Below are 18,013 nucleotides of genomic sequence, written 5' to 3' on the forward strand. Positions count from 1 at the left end.
TGGTAAAAATAAAAAACAAAACCCAAAATAAAGATTTAATGACGACTGGATTGTAAAGTTAAATACCTGTGAAAAAGAAATGATAAATGCCGTGGAATGGTACAGTAAACACACCCGACGAAGGACTGAAACCCTGGCCTTGATTTAAAGGAACTATGTCATAAGGATGTATGATAGTCTTGATATTGAAGGTACCATTGCGTTGCGCAAAAAATGAAATGTTCCAGCTATCAAGGACGCTAGGATCGAAGTAAAAGTTCAAATCATGTTCAATTTTGTTGCCCAATAAAGTTTCTCGTCCGTTCAATGCCAACAGCATTACTTCTGTTATATCGAGTTCTGTTTCAATAATATCCATATAATTTATTTTGTCTTCGACGTCTTTCAGAAGTTTCCCATCTTCAAGTACTTTTGTTTCTAAACCTGTTGCAATGGCGTCTAACTGTTTTCGGTATTGGATAATACTGTTCAATGCCTGGTTCAATTGATTCACGTCGTTTGCTGCTAAGTTTATGGATTTGTCAAGTTCGTTGACCGCCTTCGGGTATGTAAAAAACAATAAATTATTAAAAGTGGCTACAAAATATCCTTGATTAATCATTAAGCCTATTTTACACAAAGACTGGGAGTAACTCTTTTCAGAAAATCATATAATATGCTAAGGTATGTGCGTAGTAGGTGTTTAAATCAAATCATTCACACCAGACTCCAATTAAAAAATAAAAAATAAATTATTTCAAGAATATTTACTTCCTCGATGAATGTCATGATTAAATTGGGAATTTCAATCGATCCATTTTCAGTAGGATCAGCATTAGATTGGGATGGGAGAATAACCCCGAAGTAAGCGCAGGAACAACTTCTGCAATGCCTGCTTTCGTGACAGCTGACCATATTCAGACAAATTACCCTGCTCCCATAAAAGGAACCCCCTCAAAATTGAACCGTATTTCTGACTCTTTAAAAATAATATACCGATGCCATGATATCTCTAACGAGCTGGATAATGCTACACGACGGTGCATGTGGCTTCTCATCCACCAACGAGATCCAAGTTGCCGCGCTGAGATTGCTGTCGATTGTTGAAGATACTAGCCATCGTCACAGAAAAAATGAGATTAGACGCCGTTTGTAGGAGACCGTGAATCGACTGCAATAGCGGCAATATTCTTCTCCAGCTAAACTGTCTGAAGTTATATAGTAGCTGACCTAAATACTTGACTTGTTAAGATATTGCTGGTTTTGGGTTAAATTCATTGCAAAGTTGGTGTCCATTGTACGTTATTTAAAAAGTCTTAGTCTTGAGAAAGAGACAATTATGAACGAGTCGCTCTTAAATTTCGAACTAGGGCCTACTACGTGTATAGCACTACAGCTGTATACTCTACCTGACTACGTAATTGAGAAGCAGGAAAAAGTGATTAGTATCTTTCTCATTTCTATTCAAAACATCAGAATATAAAGTGTAACACGTCAGTTGGATTTTCTCAGCTTTAGCCAGGAAAAATTTCATCGTCCCATGATCCTTCTATTGCATAGTTCCTATAGCTGATGCAGTTATTTCTCGTGAATAGTTGATTCCTTCATCAGATTCTACTAAAATAAAATTTGACATGATGCCTGTCTTTTATACAAAACGGATTACCTTCACAATATGATCCCAATTGTCTTCAGAAGCGATAGACGGGATTTTTCGTTCGTCGATCGAAATCTCCTTTACGTCAAGAAAAGAGGAGATTGCTGAAAAAGGAAGAATGTGAGTTAGAATGATTAGAAAGGGAATTAAATTTCAACTTAGTTCTCGGCCAGAAGTCATACTTCATTAACATACATGACAATAATAAGTTTAAGTTTAAGTTTAAGAAATTCTAAGCTCACTTCATTAGAATACAAAATCTGTAGCTTACCCTGGCTAAGTTGCATTGACATTGAATGGTTTCAATTCCGGCATCATTTTACAAGAACCATCACAAGTTTTTCTACACATCAAAATTTTCAGAAGGCCAGAGGCCCAGAGCAAATACATATATGGTGATTGAACGTATGGGTCGAAATTGTATGACTCCTACGCCAAACCGATTCCATAAATAAGAAAACACATAAATTTACATGTCAACCACCATGATGTGAACAATGAAGAAATGAAGATTTATTACCTCATTATCTGCAGTTAACTGTCCTGTCCAGACACCAAAAAGTCTAACTTCTATCTTCTGCCAAGTTTTCAAATCGCAATCCAATAACACACTCCTCCTCCAAATGTATTGTCTCTCAGAGCCATCTAGCGTCTAGCTCCAAAATCATGTGGAAAGTGGTACGAAGTAGGAGGAGTGGACTGAAGGAGAAGTCTCAAGTCGTCTCAAGTCTGCTGAAATATTCAAATTTTTAAAAAACTAGTTCAAGTTCAAATTTGTTAATCTATTTTAACTCAACTTTCTTTCTATTGAAGTTTTACCTATTTTATTTTTGTTTTTATTCTCATTTAACTGACAATGAAGAAACAACTTGAAGATTTAAGAATCAAACTAAACCATATCAGAAGTCTAAGAACTAGAATGAAAAGTGTAGTGTTCGTAGTCGGTCCCCAGCCGAGCTTACTCAACAACGAAAAAGAGAACAGGTATTGATGTTATTCAGTCAGTCAGCTATTAAAGGATAACAAATTCATTGTTATCTAGATCAGAAACACACCACAACTATACTGATGATGAGGGATCATCAGCAATAACAACATTCACCTCAACTTCAACGAAGACTTGTGAGAAAATATTAAGACTCAAGAGTGTCGTCACCATAGTGTCAGTGCCAAACTCCATAAAAAACAGACTCAAATCTAATCAAAAGAAAAAGTTAAGACTCAAAAATGTGTTCAGTGTGGTTTCATTGCCAAACTGTACAAAATCAAAAGTTGAATCGAAAAAGAAGATCCAGTTCAGCAAACACAAGGATTCTGAAATTGAGTCTCGTCACAGTTTGTCAAGTTTGTGGTACCAGCAGGAGCGTCCAAAAGATCGGCAAGGCATTTGCGAATTTAACGAGAACTGGCTAAGTTTCCCAGATAATGAAGAGAGTTTTCCTTCGCTGCGGAGTTTGTCGATAATGGCAATACAGAAAAACTTTCTCACCTTGAAGTCCGACTTGAAAACGATTCCATTTTCACTCCAGTGGGAAGTGTATTACAAATCCGTTTAATTCATTTGGAGGGAGCATCAAAATTCTGAAGTAACTATTTCTACTGTAGTTTTTTTGTTAGGTACTGTTGTGTTATAATTATTAATTTAATCAAATTTAATTTGCATTTTATAATATGGACTAGTCTAAAGTCTCAAGTCGTTTCGAAACCCCTGCTTTATATGAGACAATCGTTAATCACCTGATTGAAAGAAATTCCAGCATTATCGTGTCGTTTTTATTTGGAGGAAGCATAAAAATTCTGAAGTAAGTATTTCGACGAAAGTTTTTTGTTCTCTTGCATTTTAATTATTTATTTTGTATTTCTATGTAGGGCCTAGTCTCAGGCAGTTTCGCACTAGTACCTGAACTATTGCTTCCTAAACTGACTTGAAAAATTACAACTTTGTAAAATTTATCTCTTTTCTCCCCCACGTCCTGGCCTCCAGAGATTACGAAATCTAAACGTGTGTTGTGCAGGATGTGAGAATCTTGGATAGGTGGAGAATGCGGCATATGAGGCAGAGGTAAACTATGGTGAGATCTAATAGAGACATATGCACCTAATTTCTACTTACCTACCATGGTGGAATTTCTTGTAGATCCTAGATGGACTTTCCTTTCCTGGAGCAACATCCATGGACTCGTTCAGTTTCAAAAATGGTTGCGTCAGCTGGTAAAATAGAGTAGGATATCACCGATTTCAAATGTGCTTTTTGTTACAGAATTTAGGTATTTCTGTTCTTTAGAATTTGCATCGTTTCCGTTTACAGTTTGTCAGCAAGGAACAACGAGGCAATCCAATGGAAACATTCATCTATTGTAACCTCATACCTAATCTAGGGAGAGTTCACACCGTGCAATTTCTTCATATCGCTACTTGACTATTGTACCTTACCGGTAAGCGGATCCAGCTTTCCTGCTCTCATTTTAATCTCACTGACCCTGGAAGTTACTTGGACGTCAGTCTAAAACTCCACCTTATTTTAATATTCAAATTATTTCCAATTTGAAAAGTTATAAATAGCGCCAATCTTAAACTGCTTTTTTACCCTCTTTTTTATTTGGGCCTTTCGTTCCAAGTCGTGTCTCAGCAGCAACGGCCAATGGAACCTTTCAACCGTTCGGCGTTCACTTACTACGATACAAAAATGCGGAGATAATTGCTCACTAACCAGTTAGGCCTACTATTCGATGGTTGTCACTGCTCTTTCCACCTACCTGGATTGGTGTAATTGCCAGTGGACATCTGTTGCGCCACTTCCGGTAACACAGCCGAAACAACCCGTTTTCCAAGGTAAAACGTCGACTGATCACTAATGATGTTTTTCATTTCATTATTTTTATTAACAACGTTATATGATGAATTTCTTGTCTAGTGTGTCTCGTCAACGAAACCAGATCTTTCAATGGAACCATTCGGCTATTTAAGGGGAATTTGACTGGTATCCAAAACACGGGATGCACCTTCAACATTTATGCAGCTGCTGTTCAGCGAGTTCAAATGACTTGCTCTGTCGCAAAAATGAACAGCTACTTATTCACCAGTTACATCGAAGTAGGACAAGTTTAATTTCTTATTTGGGGGGAAAATGTGATGGGTAATCTTGTCATAACAAAAACAATTCATTTCTTTTCAAATGGTTACTTAGTTGACTACAATTTCTCTTTCAGATATAGCTAACTGAAATGGACGGTGCAAATTTTATCCTTTCAGTCCATCGAGAACGAGACTTACATTTCGTTTGGCAATATGTTGTGGTCGTGAAGTTGTCGTTCAGCACCTCAGGCTGGTTCCATCGCAACTGGACAACAGTACAGGAAAGCCGGACCGAAACATATCCACACAATTACCGACAACGACGATCTCCGATCCTGTGACGACAACAGCAGAGTCGCAGTCTCTTCTTTTCACACGTGAATAGTAAATTAATGTAATTTGTCACGCTGCGATTTTGATTGACGTTTTTTCATTCTAAGTTTGTTAGGATCGAGGTCAGGATGTTGAAGTGTATTCCTCCCGTGGACAATTACAGCCAAATTCGAAATCAAATGAGGCGACTCCTTGTTATTTGACAATCAATGCACCAGATGATCATCAATGCAGATAGCCTGCTCTGTCTTCAATTTCAAGAGCGTAGCGAAAGTTTTCTATATGTTAGTGTAGTTCTTTATTTTCCAATTGCTGCGTGTTACCCTCTATTACTGTTCTAAGCCTAACTACTAACTGACTAAATACCTACCCATCCTCGCAAGAAAGCAAACACTATATACATCTATGGGGAGAATTGTTAACTGTAAATTTGAAAATAATATGAAACAAAATAAAATTTCTTTAAGACTATTTCATGATTTACTAAAAAGTTAACTTCCAATTCAAATAGTATGTGCAACCATAGTTTAATGCTGGTTTTAGGTTATAGCACTTAGTGTTGTTACAAATGTCTCCTCCGCTGGCTCACTCAAAAGCTGCAGAATTGTTAATGAAACCATTTTACACCGAAAATAATATGAAACAATATTCCCTGCGGCTGAAAACATCCATGACGGAGTCAAGTCTAGAGAAACTTTGACGAGTGGCGTCATCGGAAGTATCACCAACCTGGTACGAATAGAACTGCACCGATTTAATTCATTCAACAAATATAATTCTCAGACTATGCTCATTTTTATTTTCATGAATAATCCAAGGAGCGGATGTTGGCTTTAGTGCCGGCGACCGTCTCACTGCAGCTGTACGAATCCATTGAATTATGTGGATTTTTGGGTGGTGACAATACCGTGACCGACCGTGACTTACGTCTAAAAGCAACCATTTTAATTGACTGGAAGTCTAAATAAAATTAATTGCTCCTTGGGTTCTACCGGCTACCGCACACAGTAAATCTATTCCTTTTAGCCAGTGTTGTTGAGCTGTCACACTAGGAGTTCCTTACTTCCTAATTCCTATGTAGTAGGCAGTTCAACAGATGGTATAGTAGCCTAGTAGGGCCTACCTAGGCATATTTATTTCATTAATTTTAAATCAAAGAAATTCAAAAAATAAGATTTGGTTACGTAAATAGTCTATAATTTACCATGAAAAAGAGATAAAATTTATCGCAAATTTTAAAAAGTACTTAATAAATCCGGTTAAGGATACACTGTAACGCCATTGTTGTTTCCGATGAGAGGGGATAACTGTTAAAGATGTTATATGACTTGGATCGGACTTCTATAGGCTTCTGGTGTAATGCGAAGGCGAAGACTATTTAATAATGTGTAAGATAATAAACCATGAAACATATAACCACTGAATAGAAATTTGAATCAATTTAAATAGAAAAAAAGTTTTTCATTCGCAAGGATTTGAACCATATGCATAGCTCGACTGGATTTTAAGAATCTCGCATTTCTTTCAAGTTTCAACGTTAGAAAATTAAAATTAAAAGAAACTTAACATATAAACCTACTTTTTAAAATCTACTCTTTATTTCGATCCTACACAAAAATTCTTTTTCCATCATGAGAAATATGCAACAAATAGGTTAGTACCATTCAAAATAATTGTAAGCGGCGTGTGGCTCAGTTGGCTAAGGCACCGTCACAGTCGTCAAATGAACACGAGTAAATGGAGGCGCCCAGGACCAATTGCGTGACCCGCTAACGACAAAAAAGTTCGAAATTTCTGAAATGAAAAGTCGCGGAGAAACTCTATGACTTGGATCGGACTTCTAGGCTTCTGGTCTAATGCGATGAATAACACGCCGGAGTAGGAGTGTTCATTTTGCAATAGGAAAAATCAAACTAAACTTGGACATTTTCATGTACTATTCCTGATTCTTTTTGGTGGCTATTTACTAGAATTCATTCAATTTTTCGTGAGAATCGAAGCAGTAATATGAGAGGTTTAATATGAGATCGCAAACACCGAGAGAGTGTATATTACAGTTTGATTGAAGATGCTGTAAATTGAAGATGAGTTGATGATGTATGATGGACCAATTGATACAAAACTTTTACTGTTGCCATAAAATACCATGCTGCTTTTGTTTTTTGTTTTTTTTGTAGTTCAATCAACCTTTGAATCATAACTTATTTAAATTAAAGTAGTAGGCTATTCATATCAAGTAGGTTGTATCATACATCAAACACGGGAAATGATGATTAAAGATTTGTGCTTCAGAATTAAGCTGTCAGCAATTTAAATTTAATTACCACCTTATTGGCTCTGTAATAACACATAAATCACAAACCCAGTTATTCCATTCTGTTATTAGAAATGTTCGTTGTATACTTGCACATACGAAGAAAGCAAAGCGTTAATTAATTATAGCTAATACAAATTCGGAATTTCGATGATGTGACATCAGCACTGACATGTCGTAGATAATTCAAGTTCGGACTCACCTGGACAATGTGGCATATTAGTAGACCTAATATATGATAACGGACAATCCTGGATTACAAAGCTAATCCTGGGCCAAGACTGGGCGGAACAGACGTATCAATGGTTCGTATTACCAACTTTAAGGTCTACGATATGAAGCCTCCCTTCCGGCTTCATGTGTATGCTCTCATTAAATCGTTTCTACAATAAAAATGTCGGTCCTGTGCCCCAATGGATAAGGCGCTTGCCTACGGAGCAAGAGATTCCAGATTCGATCCCTGGCAGGATCGATAAACAATGATACATTAGTTCTTATTATTGTTTACGACTGTCCACTCCCGGCGTCATGGTTACAACGCGTTGGCAATTGCATGTCATCAGGAGAGATTTTTATATAGATAGTGCTCAATAAAGCTTTCATACGTATGTGCTTCTACCTGACCTATTGCAGACAATCAGTTCGGGAAACTCAGTAACAAGTAGGCCCTACTAAAATCTTTTGTTTTGGTCATGAACTTCATACCATAAATGCTTAAATCTGTCTGCAGGTATGGCAAACTCGTCAGCATCAAATTGAGATATGCCCCCTAACAGGCGCTCGCTAAGTCGCTAGCCAATAGTTGCATAGCGCGCCTTAAAATATTTATTTTGTCTATATATATACCTACAATCGATAATGTATGACAACAATGGATATGCGTGATATGAATTGCGTGCAATAAGAAATGTCTTTAATCGACGGTATATCACTCGGATAGAGAATAACGATACAAACGCAAAGGGAACGAACGTGAGCTATTAGTTTAGCAAGTACTACATCAGAACCTTCCGACCGAAGAGGATCGCAAAGAAAATGGTCTTAACCAGCCGAAGAAAATTTGCGTTTCTGGTATGTTTGATGGTGATTTTGATTAGAATCACCAACGCAACTAACGGTAGAGAAGTCAACGCCATCCTGCAAAACCTGCAAAGCACTTTGCGAGGAAAGGAACTACAAGTCGTCACAGGCCACGTATATGTAAAACATTTTAACCATAGCATCATCTGCTGATGCCACACATGTATAATGTATTATATACAACTGGAATGTATATACTACTATATTCAATTTTCAGTTTCCACCATACATTTCCATTTTGCGGAATTCACCTGGCCATATTACTGGGTATTCAGACTATCTCTACCAACAGTTGTTGTACCTGTCTCGGAAGTTAAAGTTCACGTAAGTCTTTATAAGTTTTGGCCTTTGGGCACAAAAGGCACAATTGTGACTGAGACCGTTTTTTAAAAATAGTTACAATATATTCCCTGCGCCTGAAAACACAAGTTTATGGAGTGGAGTACAACGAAACTTGGAGCGGAGTAATCGGAGCAATAGAAAAACTCGTACAAACTTAATACGCCGATTTATTGTCATTCGAACGAATATGTGTTCTCAGATTAGTATAGTAATATATACAAATGTTTTCTCATGTTTAAATTCTGGAAGCTGATATTGGTTTAGTGCCATTGACTGTCTCACTAGAGTGGTACGAAGCTATTGAATTCTGTGGATTCGTAGGTGGTGACAATACCGGAATTCTTATCAAATATCCTGCCGCTAACATTTCATTTACCAGCACTTTCGACGTGTTTTCAATAGGAGTATTTTAACGACTATTCACAAATTCAAACTCGATTCTTTTAAAAACAAAATTATCATTTGATATTATATTATACCTGCAGATATGGATCGCCTTCGTAATTTCTGGAATAGCCATCGTTGCAATGTCTGTCATTTTTTCTTACGTAACAAAACGCTTGGGTGCTGTAAATGAAAAGCCCGAGATGCGCGCTGGGATTGTTATGTGGTACCTGTATGGAACCATGGTTTCTCAGGGTTAATTATTTTTTTATCTGTCTTTTACTTTTACTGCATATTTCCTCCACTTTTTATAGTATTAAATTTCGGATGATATTGTTTAAGGGACCTATTTTCCGTGCCAACAACCATCGCAGAAACTCCTCGTTGCGACCTGGTGTCTTGTAGCTTTTGTCTTCGTCAACATTTACAGCTCGACTTTGACGTCTTACATGTCGGTGACTTATCAAAGACCCGAAATCAATTCCTTTCGCGATTTGGCTCTTGCCACAAATTACAAGGCCACTGTATTAATCGGATCGAATCAAGACACAGACTTGCAATGCATCACCGAGGTTTATTCGTCATTTTAACTTGACTATATTAACCGATATTAACTAACAAAAATCCTACGTGATTTTCGCGTTTTTAACGATCCCAGAAAGGTTATTTGAAAATAATCTCTGACCGAATCCAGAAATGTTCATTATTGGAATGCCGGAAATTCTCCTTCGAGGAAATGGCCGTTTCGGTTTTAGAGGATAAGAATTGCGTTTCGATTATAGTACTAATAACTAACAAGCTACCTATTTGTAGCTAATAAACGTAATTTTTTTCTAATTATTCATTATCTATTTATATATGTTGTATTCAGCCATGGTCTGCTGGCATAGCTTGCCTACAGCAGTTCAATACCAATAGGTGTCGGCTGGCTATGGCGTTCGAGTCAACTTCGTGGAAGCCCATGTTCTTGGCCGTTCCCAAATCGAGTCCCTACAAAGAAGAAATAAACCGAGCGTTAGTTAGGATTGTTGTTATTCGTTAAAAAGAAAGCTTAAAAATGTTTGGTACATTATGTTTTATATTGATCGTTTGTGTAGGTCGTTATGGTTTTTTGACACTGGACTGCGGGACTATTGGTTTGAAGCGTATGAAAACCCACCCGAAAAGTGTCGACTCGATTTCAACAGCAAAGGCGTTGTGACCAAGAAATTCGACAATCAAATTAAACTCGAACATTTTTACCTACCATTCCTGATTCTTTTTGGTGGCTATTTACTAGCATTCATGCAGTTTCTAAGGGAGAAATTCATCTGCCCACTTCGCCGTAGCAGTAGCTGTACTACTAGTAATACTAGTAGTAATTTTAGAATCGTCCCCATAATTTACCTTGTGTCGTCTTATACAATTAACATTATAATTCAAGCCGAATAGTTCCTAATAAAAGGAAATAGTATTCTGGAAAGTCATTTTTTACACAGGCTATCTTATACTGATCAAAATGTGTCGATGACATGGATCAAAAGAAAGTCATTATATTCCTCACATATTGACATGTTCACAATAAGATGTTGGCTTGAAGCATTATAGAGAATGAAATCAGTATCGTCAGACATCTGAAAATAAAACAACATTTAAATCAATTGAACTTTAGTTAAAAGCGGTCCTGTGGCACAATGGATAAGGCGCTTGCCTACGGCGGAGTCGGAGTAAGAGATTCCAGGATCGACAATTAAGAGATTAAAATTAAATTTTAAGAAAAATTTTATTATGTAAGTAATTTTGATTTATTGTGGGAATATGAGTGGAACTAGTACGGTTGAAACATATGCATCATACTAGACCTTATATTTGTTTGGTGTTCTGATTGTGCTTACATCGTCAATTTAAGCTTTAATATGAGATCTCAAACACCGAGAGAGTGTATATTTTAGTTTGATTAAAGATCTAAATTCAATCTAAATTGTAGATGAGTTGATGAATGATGATGTGTACTAATTACAAAGCTTTTACTGTTTTTTTTTCCACAGTAAACCAACATTTACTACCGTAATAATAGAATAATAATATAGGCCTATACAGCACATTGGAATCATCCTTTGAGTCATATTTTCTTTCAAATTAATTATCTTCAATATTGTCGCTCCTCAGGCGTGAGTTTGACGAGCGTTTCACTGATTTCCCAAAGCTTCTTCGCTAGGCCGAGATCCTTGCCCAACTTCGATGTTCGTGAAATCTGTGTCAAAAGTAAAAGTAACAAAAGTGAATACAAAATTACACATCATATTTAAAAAAGAGGATTATTGACCTTGCAGTCGGAGAAATATTCTCCACTAACGTCGGCGACTTCGTCTGCCACAGCCAAGTGAATAGTGGTCTGAGCACCTTGTTTAACTGTCTGCAACCACAGTAAAATCAAAAATTAAGAACCGTAAATTAAAAATTATATGAGCCTTAAATTAATGACAAAATAAAAACACTGCGAAATAATCTGCACAATAATACGTAACCGCTAATAATATCCATGAAAATAAAACCTGTTAAAAAAAAGAGAAAGACATTACCTTGAAGAATATAGGAATCAGGGCGCTGACCGCTGTCTGGAACACTACAGAAAAATGAAAATAAAAAAACTAGATTGAAAATAGTAAGGGTAGCAACATTCATTTGAATTGTTTACATGAAGAAGCGTTCCTGAATATTCCGGTATTAACGGCCCCAGGACATAAACAGTTGACACTCACACCTATTTTGAATAAATCCAGTTTGAAAATTGCTGGCAAGCTTTATTTGAATATCGACACTCACCAGACTGGGAGATCAAATGGGCGAGGTGCCGAGTAGAAAGAATTATACTCAACTTTGAGTAATAATAACTAAAACCCAAAAATTCAAATAAACTTTCGTTAAAAAATGACAGCAAACAGAGTAAAGAAGAATTTGAAATCTACATCGAGTTATAAAAGCTACCGCTGTTGTGATAGAGGTCCGCATTTAAATTGTTCAAATCGAAAGTCTTGATAAAGGAATGAGCGACGGATGTGACGTTGATGATCCGGGACGGAGCTGATTTTTTCAACAGTCCTAAAGTGATTAGGATTAAAACAGCAAATATGACTCTGAGACTGTTAGTTAGGATAGCGCTAAAATAACATACCTAATAGCAGATTGGTCAACAAGAAGTGGCCGAAATAATTAGCCTGCATCTGATATTCAAGGCCGTCGTCCGTCAACTTTTTCTCGACCGTAACGCATCCGGCGTTATTGATGAGGATGTCGAGTCGAGGCTCATTCTTCAGAATCTCAAAAGCAAATTGGCGGACGGAGGCCAGAGATGCCAAATCAAGTTGATTGACAACCACATTATTGTTGCCCGATTCGCGAATAATGTCGTCTGCAAAAATGAGCGAATTTGAACGATAATTATAATTGATTGCGATATGTAATTACGTAACTATCGCAAACTTTACCTCTAGCATCGTCTGCTCTCTTGAGGTCCCGACAAGCGAAAATAACCCGAGCACCTCTCTTGGCCAAATCGATGGCCGTTTCCTTGCCGATTCCCGAATTTCCTCCGGTGATGATCACGGTTTTTCCCGTCAGTTTGTTTCGACTCCTGCACACGCCCATCGTCAGCACGAGACGAGCTTTCAAGCCAGTGAGCACTAACAGAACGAGCAATACGATTTTCACCCAAAAAGGTAACGCCAACAGAAACGTCAACATTTTTCCACTGGCAAATTGAAATGTAAGAAATGTGGTTCTGGTTATTCCGCGGCGATATGGCGGCGATAAGTTTACGACAGCATAAACTACCCGCTGGAGTTTAGTCTCGGTAAACGCTCAGTCTTGTAGCACGGCACCTGATACACACGGCATAAATAATGCATAAAGCTGCGAAATATTTCAACGGAATTGGTGTTTAAGTCAAGACTAGATAAAAGTGTGCATTTGACGATGGAGTTGAAGAAGAGATTCGGAACACACACTGAGAGAAACTGAGACAAAGTCAGAAGATGGACAACCAAGGTGTACGATACAATGCACTAACGCAGACTGATGTTCAAGGTTGAAACGTTGTTTATATTCGGGGTACACATAAGTAGAAAGAAAAAAAAAAGTTCTCATCCGCCCCTTTCACAATGCCGTTGGCTGTGTACAGCAAACACAACGAACCGCGTTTCTCGCTATTTTTTCATGAATTCAAAATTTTTTTTTCACACGCCCTCAAGGCTGTAAATGATTCCCAATTCAGACTTTCACCGCTTTCCCTATTCGTTTCTTGTTCGTTTTGAAATTTCTTTGATTTAATTTTTGGGCGTGGTCCTGTGGCCCAATGGATAAGGCGCTTGCCTACGGAGCAAGAGATTCCAGGTTCGATCCCTGGCAGGATCGTCACACTGCAAAGGAAATTGATAATGACGGAGAAAGTGTTAATTTAGGTAAAATTTAGAAGGCTATTCTGGTTATTATAACCTTGTTACTCACGGAAACTGATTAACATATCTATCTCCGTATACCAATTAGTGAATTGTCATGCGACATTCAATTTGTTTATTCTAGTATTTCTCTATAAAAGGAGCGTTGCTAACAAGTTTTCCTAAAAACCAAAAAAAAGGAAATAAAACTTTGAAAGAGATTTATTACGTTGGATTTTTCTTAATGGAAATAAAGAACGCAAATATATCTCTCTACTATAAATCACAATCGATCTTTCTATTAATACCGACAAAAAAATGGCCTAGCGTTCACCTGTGTGTATACGTGATGTTTACGACTGTCCACTCCCGATGCCATAGCTACAACGAGTTTGCTGCTGCACGGATTCGCAGGAGTGACTTCTAAAGATAGCAAAACATTGAACCGATATGAACATCTTTAGCTAACCTTTTATGCAGCCAATAGTTTTGGGTAATTCAGCAATGCATTTGCTGTGCTGACCGTGAACTTCATCCATCTTATAGATATGTCCGCTGTTGCTGGGTATTATGGCAAACTCTTTGGGATATGGAAGGATGTCCACGACTCTTGCCAAAAGCTGAATAACCTTGACTATTTATTCATCTCAAATCGATGCAGGATATATGCGTAATATGAATAGCGTGCAAAGACAGCATGTCGTTATATAGGCCTAAATCGAAAATATTATCTACCTGGATAGGAAACGATATAAACCAAGGGGACGATCGGGTTTATCAAGTACATCAGAATTTTTCGACCGAAGAGGATCGCTAAGGAAATGGTCATAACCAAGGGCAAACTTGCTTTTCTAATTTGTTTTTTTTGTGTTTGTATTGGCAATCATGAACACAAACAGCGATGGCGACGTCTATACCCCGACGAATCAAATGCAAATCAGTTTGCGGGGAAAGGAACTACGAGCTGTCACAGGCCATGTTATTTAAAAAAAACATTTCTAATCATATGTGTTACAATAGGTTACTAAAATTGTATTACTAACTTTTCAGTTTCCACCCTACGTTTCCATTTGGCGGAATTCATCCGGCCACATTACTGGGTATTCACACCACATGTATCATCTTTTACTCTACTTGTCTCAGAAGCTAAAATTCACGTAAGTCTTTTGATTTGTTCACGAAAAGGCAGCAATTGTTACTAAGACTGTTTTAACACCAAAATTATAGTTACAGAATATTCCCTGCTCGTGAAAACACTTTTGGGGTCAAGAATAACGGAATTTGGAACGGCGTTATAGGAGCCGTCGCAAATCTCGTATACGAACAATAAAACTACGTCGATTTCCATTTTAACTTTTATTTTCTGAGATTAAAACAATTTGTTTCACGATTAATCCAGGAAGCGGATATTGGTTTAGTGCCGGCGACCGTTTCACTGGAGAGATACGAAGCCATTGAATTCAGTGGATTCGTGGGTGGTGACAATACCGGAATTCTTATCAAATATCCCGCCGCTAATATTTCGTTTACCAGCGCTTTCGACGTGTTTTCGTTAACAGTAATATCTAACTCAATCTTTTCAAAAAAGTTATATCATTGAACTTATTATCCGCAGGTGTGGATCGCAGAAATAATTTCCGGAATAGCAATCTCTGCTATTTCTGTCGTTTTGTCTTACCTGACAAAACGATTGCGTATTAATGAGTGGCCGGTGATGAGCGCTGGGCATTTTCTATGGCACTTGTATGGAGCCATCATTTCCCAAGGTAAAACACACTCGATAGTTTTTGATATTTCTTACAGCAACTGCAGTTCAATTCTTCGCTTCATATAGGGAACCATTTTCAATGCCATCAACCATCGCAGAAACTTCTCGCTGCGACCTGGTGTTTCGTAACTTTCGTCTTCGTCAACACTTACAACTCGACTTTGACGTCTTACATGTCGGTGACTTATCAAAGGCCCGAAATCAATTCCTTTCGCGATTTGGCTACTTCCACAAAGTACTGTATTAATCGGATCCATTCAAGACATCGATTTGCGGGTGATAATGGAGTTTATCTGTCTCAGTATAACCTAAATTAACTAGCACAAATTAATTTTGGCGGTTGTAATATTTAGTGATACCAAAATGGTGATCTGAAAATGATTGCCGATCGAATCCAAAAATGTGCGCTGGATTGCAGGAAATTCTCCTTCGAGGAACTGGCCATTTCCGTTTTAGAGGAAGAGAACTGCGTTTCGATTATAGTAATGAGCGCTATATTTTTATCGATTCATATTTTATTCTTTTAACTCGATTTTCATTTCCTTAATTCAGCCCTGGGCTGAATACAATTTAAATTCAAGACTAATTGCTCCTGAAACTAAAAGATATTATTTTATTGACCGAAATATGTGTCAAAATATTCTGAGCTTACAACATATATACTACGTACACATTCTATAATGCCAAATACAAATATAAAATAATCTTTGACAACAAACAACAAATAATTCAAATCAAATTGGAAGCACTCATTTCTTTTTTTTTGTCAGGCAGTTAATAATGACGGTTAATGAGATACGGTACATAAGAAATTTTTTTTTGTATAGTATGATGTCAGTTCCGTCCTTGAATTTTGTGAACAAGTTTTTACGAATCTAATCGAACAAATGTAATTTTTTCGTTACAGAGCTGTATCTGTATTAAAGTCATTGGGTCGATTTACCCTTTGCTTGAATTATTAAGACACAAGCAAATGGAGTGTGGTGTTGTTGTCTTTGTTTCACCTCGGACAAGAATTCTTTGACTGTTGTGATTAGGTACTTTGGATAGCTATACCTTTTGTAATTTTTTAAACTGCAATTTTAAAATTTTAAAAACGACTCAAATATATCCGGGTTTGGCGACCATCTACTGACGTAGTTTTTGTTTAAGGCTAAAACGCGAATATAGAACAACAGAATATAGTGAAGTGGCAAAAACATCGAATTCTAATAGGGACAACTGAAAGAATTTTTATTAAAATTTAATTATAGTAGGGGGAAATAAATAGAAATAAAGAAAAATGAAAGAAAAAAACTCTTATAGTTGCACAAACTGCCAGGAACTGATCCGGGTCGGCGGCCATCGACTTTGCCAGAATAGTTTGGGCTTTTTGTGCGCATCTTTTTAAATTCATCGCATTTTTGTTTCACGACGTGTGTTCAAATATTCCATGTCATCCACTAAAATATAAAACATTTTCTTTTTCAATGATTATGAGGGAGCGAGTGGGTGTATTGGATAAGGCGTCATGTATGAGTAGGTGCAGTGGTGCACGTTCAGACCAGGGTTCGAACCCCCAAGTGAGAATTTTAGTTGCTCATACAAACGCTGTGGCTCCCTCGGGAAGCGATTATGTAGCGTCAACTGATTCAACAAATTGTTACAGCCAGGGCAAGCCATTTGCAGCGATGCGGTGGACACACTTGGGCAGTTTAAACTATGGGTCCCTAGCCGGGGATTGGCTAAGGGGTTGTGACACGTAAAAAGAGTCTCTTGGGGTTGGGTTGAGATTTCCTTACGGGTACCAGTTATCCTCTAACGCATAGTTGGCTGTTGAAAATGTAGCAAGTAACATCAAGCTTGATGGTATCAAGTCGTCTTCCACCGGGTCTGTTGGCCGACCCGTGATGCCTAATAGTGGCCGTGTGAACATAACAAATTCCAAGTTAAATAATACGAGACGCCGAGCTTTTTTGAAATCATTTATTTTGTTCCAACATGGTTTAAGTCCCCAGTACTTAATTTCCCTTTTCATGGTGGGATTGATTATTTGCTGGTCCATGTAACTTTTCTTATTCGGTCCTTCATTTGCTTTCTATTATTTTTTCTAATAAAGTGGTCCGTTTGAATTCAATATCCGAGTTATTTCCTTTAAAGCGAATGATAACGATCCAGCCTAAGCCTGCATTCACGTTTGAATTAAAAATTCACGTTTTGAATTAACTTTCATTGGGGCCAACTGTACCGCAGGTGAGTGTTTTAACATAATGCAATTAAATTCATCTTCAGGCCAAGTACAGTACATGGAAAACTGAGTGAAATTTGGGTGGGGCCAAATGAAAATGGTTGTTGTTGTGAAAGGAAAAACGAATTTTTCTGCCTTGTAAATTTTTTCCCTTTTTTTATTGTTGTATTATTCTGAAATGCAAATGAGGATCGAGTTCAAAGAAAAATTGACAAGAAGGAAAAAAAACATAATCAAGCATAGCCGTCGGCTGCCTTAAGAAAGACGTACACAGAAACCAACACACGGACACACTTATAGGGAATGATTGATTTTATTTCTGGCAATTAATTAAATGTACACACAAATTTGCTGTAAAAATTTCAAAACTTGTAGCCCAACGGATAAGTAGCTTGCTTACGGAGCAAGACCTTCACGGTTCGATCCCTGGCAGGATAAA

The 18,013-nt window shown here is 37.4% G+C and overlaps 3 protein-coding genes, 3 long non-coding RNA genes and 1 other non-coding gene across 9 annotated transcripts; 4 read left to right on the forward strand and 3 right to left on the reverse strand.

The window, feature by feature from the left end:
- Positions 1-37: 37 nt before the first annotated feature.
- On the reverse strand, positions 38-833 carry LOC124342880. The gene is made up of 3 exons (XM_046796084.1): positions 751-833; positions 196-538; positions 38-138 (listed from the first exon to the last, which is right to left on the reverse strand). Exons 1-3 carry the CDS (start codon positions 766-768, stop codon positions 59-61), a joined length of 441 nt encoding a protein of 146 aa, XP_046652040.1. The 5' UTR covers positions 769-833; the 3' UTR covers positions 38-58.
- A 9-nt stretch (positions 834-842) lies between these two features.
- On the reverse strand, positions 843-2,247 carry LOC124342962. 2 transcript variants are annotated; one of them, XR_006919033.1, is made up of 4 exons: positions 2,157-2,247; positions 1,646-1,740; positions 976-1,593; positions 843-910 (listed from the first exon to the last, which is right to left on the reverse strand). It is a non-coding gene; the product is annotated as an uncharacterized LOC124342962 (long non-coding RNA). The 2 variants fall into 2 exon arrangements; XR_006919032.1 differs by having other exon boundaries at positions 849-1,593.
- Positions 2,248-2,333: 86 nt separating this feature from the next.
- Positions 2,334-3,697, forward strand: LOC124343012. Of its 2 annotated transcripts, XR_006919096.1 has the most exons (4): positions 2,334-2,620; positions 2,679-3,222; positions 3,317-3,438; positions 3,506-3,697. It is a non-coding gene; the product is annotated as an uncharacterized LOC124343012 (long non-coding RNA). The 2 variants fall into 2 exon arrangements; XR_006919097.1 differs by having other exon boundaries at positions 3,317-3,697.
- A 581-nt stretch (positions 3,698-4,278) lies between these two features.
- On the forward strand, positions 4,279-5,427 carry LOC124343003. The gene is made up of 4 exons (XR_006919083.1): positions 4,279-4,468; positions 4,551-4,729; positions 4,846-5,088; positions 5,152-5,427. It is a non-coding gene; the product is annotated as an uncharacterized LOC124343003 (long non-coding RNA).
- Positions 5,428-10,041: 4,614 nt separating this feature from the next.
- LOC124342888 lies at positions 10,042-10,901 on the forward strand. Its single transcript, XM_046796093.1, has 2 exons — positions 10,042-10,178; positions 10,262-10,901. Exons 1-2 carry the CDS (start codon positions 10,096-10,098, stop codon positions 10,593-10,595), a joined length of 417 nt encoding a protein of 138 aa, XP_046652049.1. The 5' UTR covers positions 10,042-10,095; the 3' UTR covers positions 10,596-10,901.
- Positions 10,902-11,153: 252 nt separating this feature from the next.
- Positions 11,154-13,210, reverse strand: LOC124342773 (retinol dehydrogenase 11-like). The gene is made up of 8 exons (XM_046795929.1): positions 12,632-13,210; positions 12,319-12,555; positions 12,113-12,245; positions 11,970-12,037; positions 11,842-11,907; positions 11,726-11,769; positions 11,470-11,559; positions 11,154-11,397 (listed from the first exon to the last, which is right to left on the reverse strand). Exons 1-8 carry the CDS (start codon positions 12,885-12,887, stop codon positions 11,293-11,295), a joined length of 999 nt encoding a protein of 332 aa, XP_046651885.1. The 5' UTR covers positions 12,888-13,210; the 3' UTR covers positions 11,154-11,292.
- Positions 13,211-13,483: 273 nt separating this feature from the next.
- Positions 13,484-13,556, forward strand: Trnar-acg. The gene has a single exon. It is a non-coding gene; the product is annotated as a tRNA-Arg (tRNA).
- Positions 13,557-18,013: the final 4,457 nt, after the last annotated feature.

Source organism: Daphnia pulicaria, chromosome 6 (genome assembly GCF_021234035.1).
Source record: "Daphnia pulicaria isolate SC F1-1A chromosome 6, SC_F0-13Bv2, whole genome shotgun sequence".
In the NCBI taxonomy this organism is placed as follows: domain Eukaryota; kingdom Metazoa; phylum Arthropoda; class Branchiopoda; order Diplostraca; family Daphniidae; genus Daphnia; species Daphnia pulicaria.

Bases quoted from the DNA above. Each gene is read 5' to 3' on its own strand.
- LOC124342880 (XM_046796084.1), bottom strand. The intron at 139-195 runs GTACCTTCAATA...CTTTAAATCAAG, and splicing joins ATTTTTTGCGCAACGCAATG to GCCAGGGTTTCAGTCCTTCG.
- LOC124342888 (XM_046796093.1), top strand. From the start codon at position 10,096: ATGGCGTTCGAGTCAACTTCGTGGAAGCCCATGTTCTTGGCCGTTCCC. The intron at 10,179-10,261 runs GTTAGTTAGGAT...TCGTTTGTGTAG, and splicing joins AAAGAAGAAATAAACCGAGC to GTCGTTATGGTTTTTTGACA.
- LOC124342773 (XM_046795929.1), bottom strand. From the start codon at position 12,887: ATGTTGACGTTTCTGTTGGCGTTACCTTTTTGGGTGAAAATCGTATTG. The intron at 12,556-12,631 runs GTAAAGTTTGCG...TCATTTTTGCAG, and splicing joins GAGAGCAGACGATGCTAGAG to ACGACATTATTCGCGAATCG. The intron at 12,246-12,318 runs GTATGTTATTTT...TAATCACTTTAG, and splicing joins GTTGACCAATCTGCTATTAG to GACTGTTGAAAAAATCAGCT.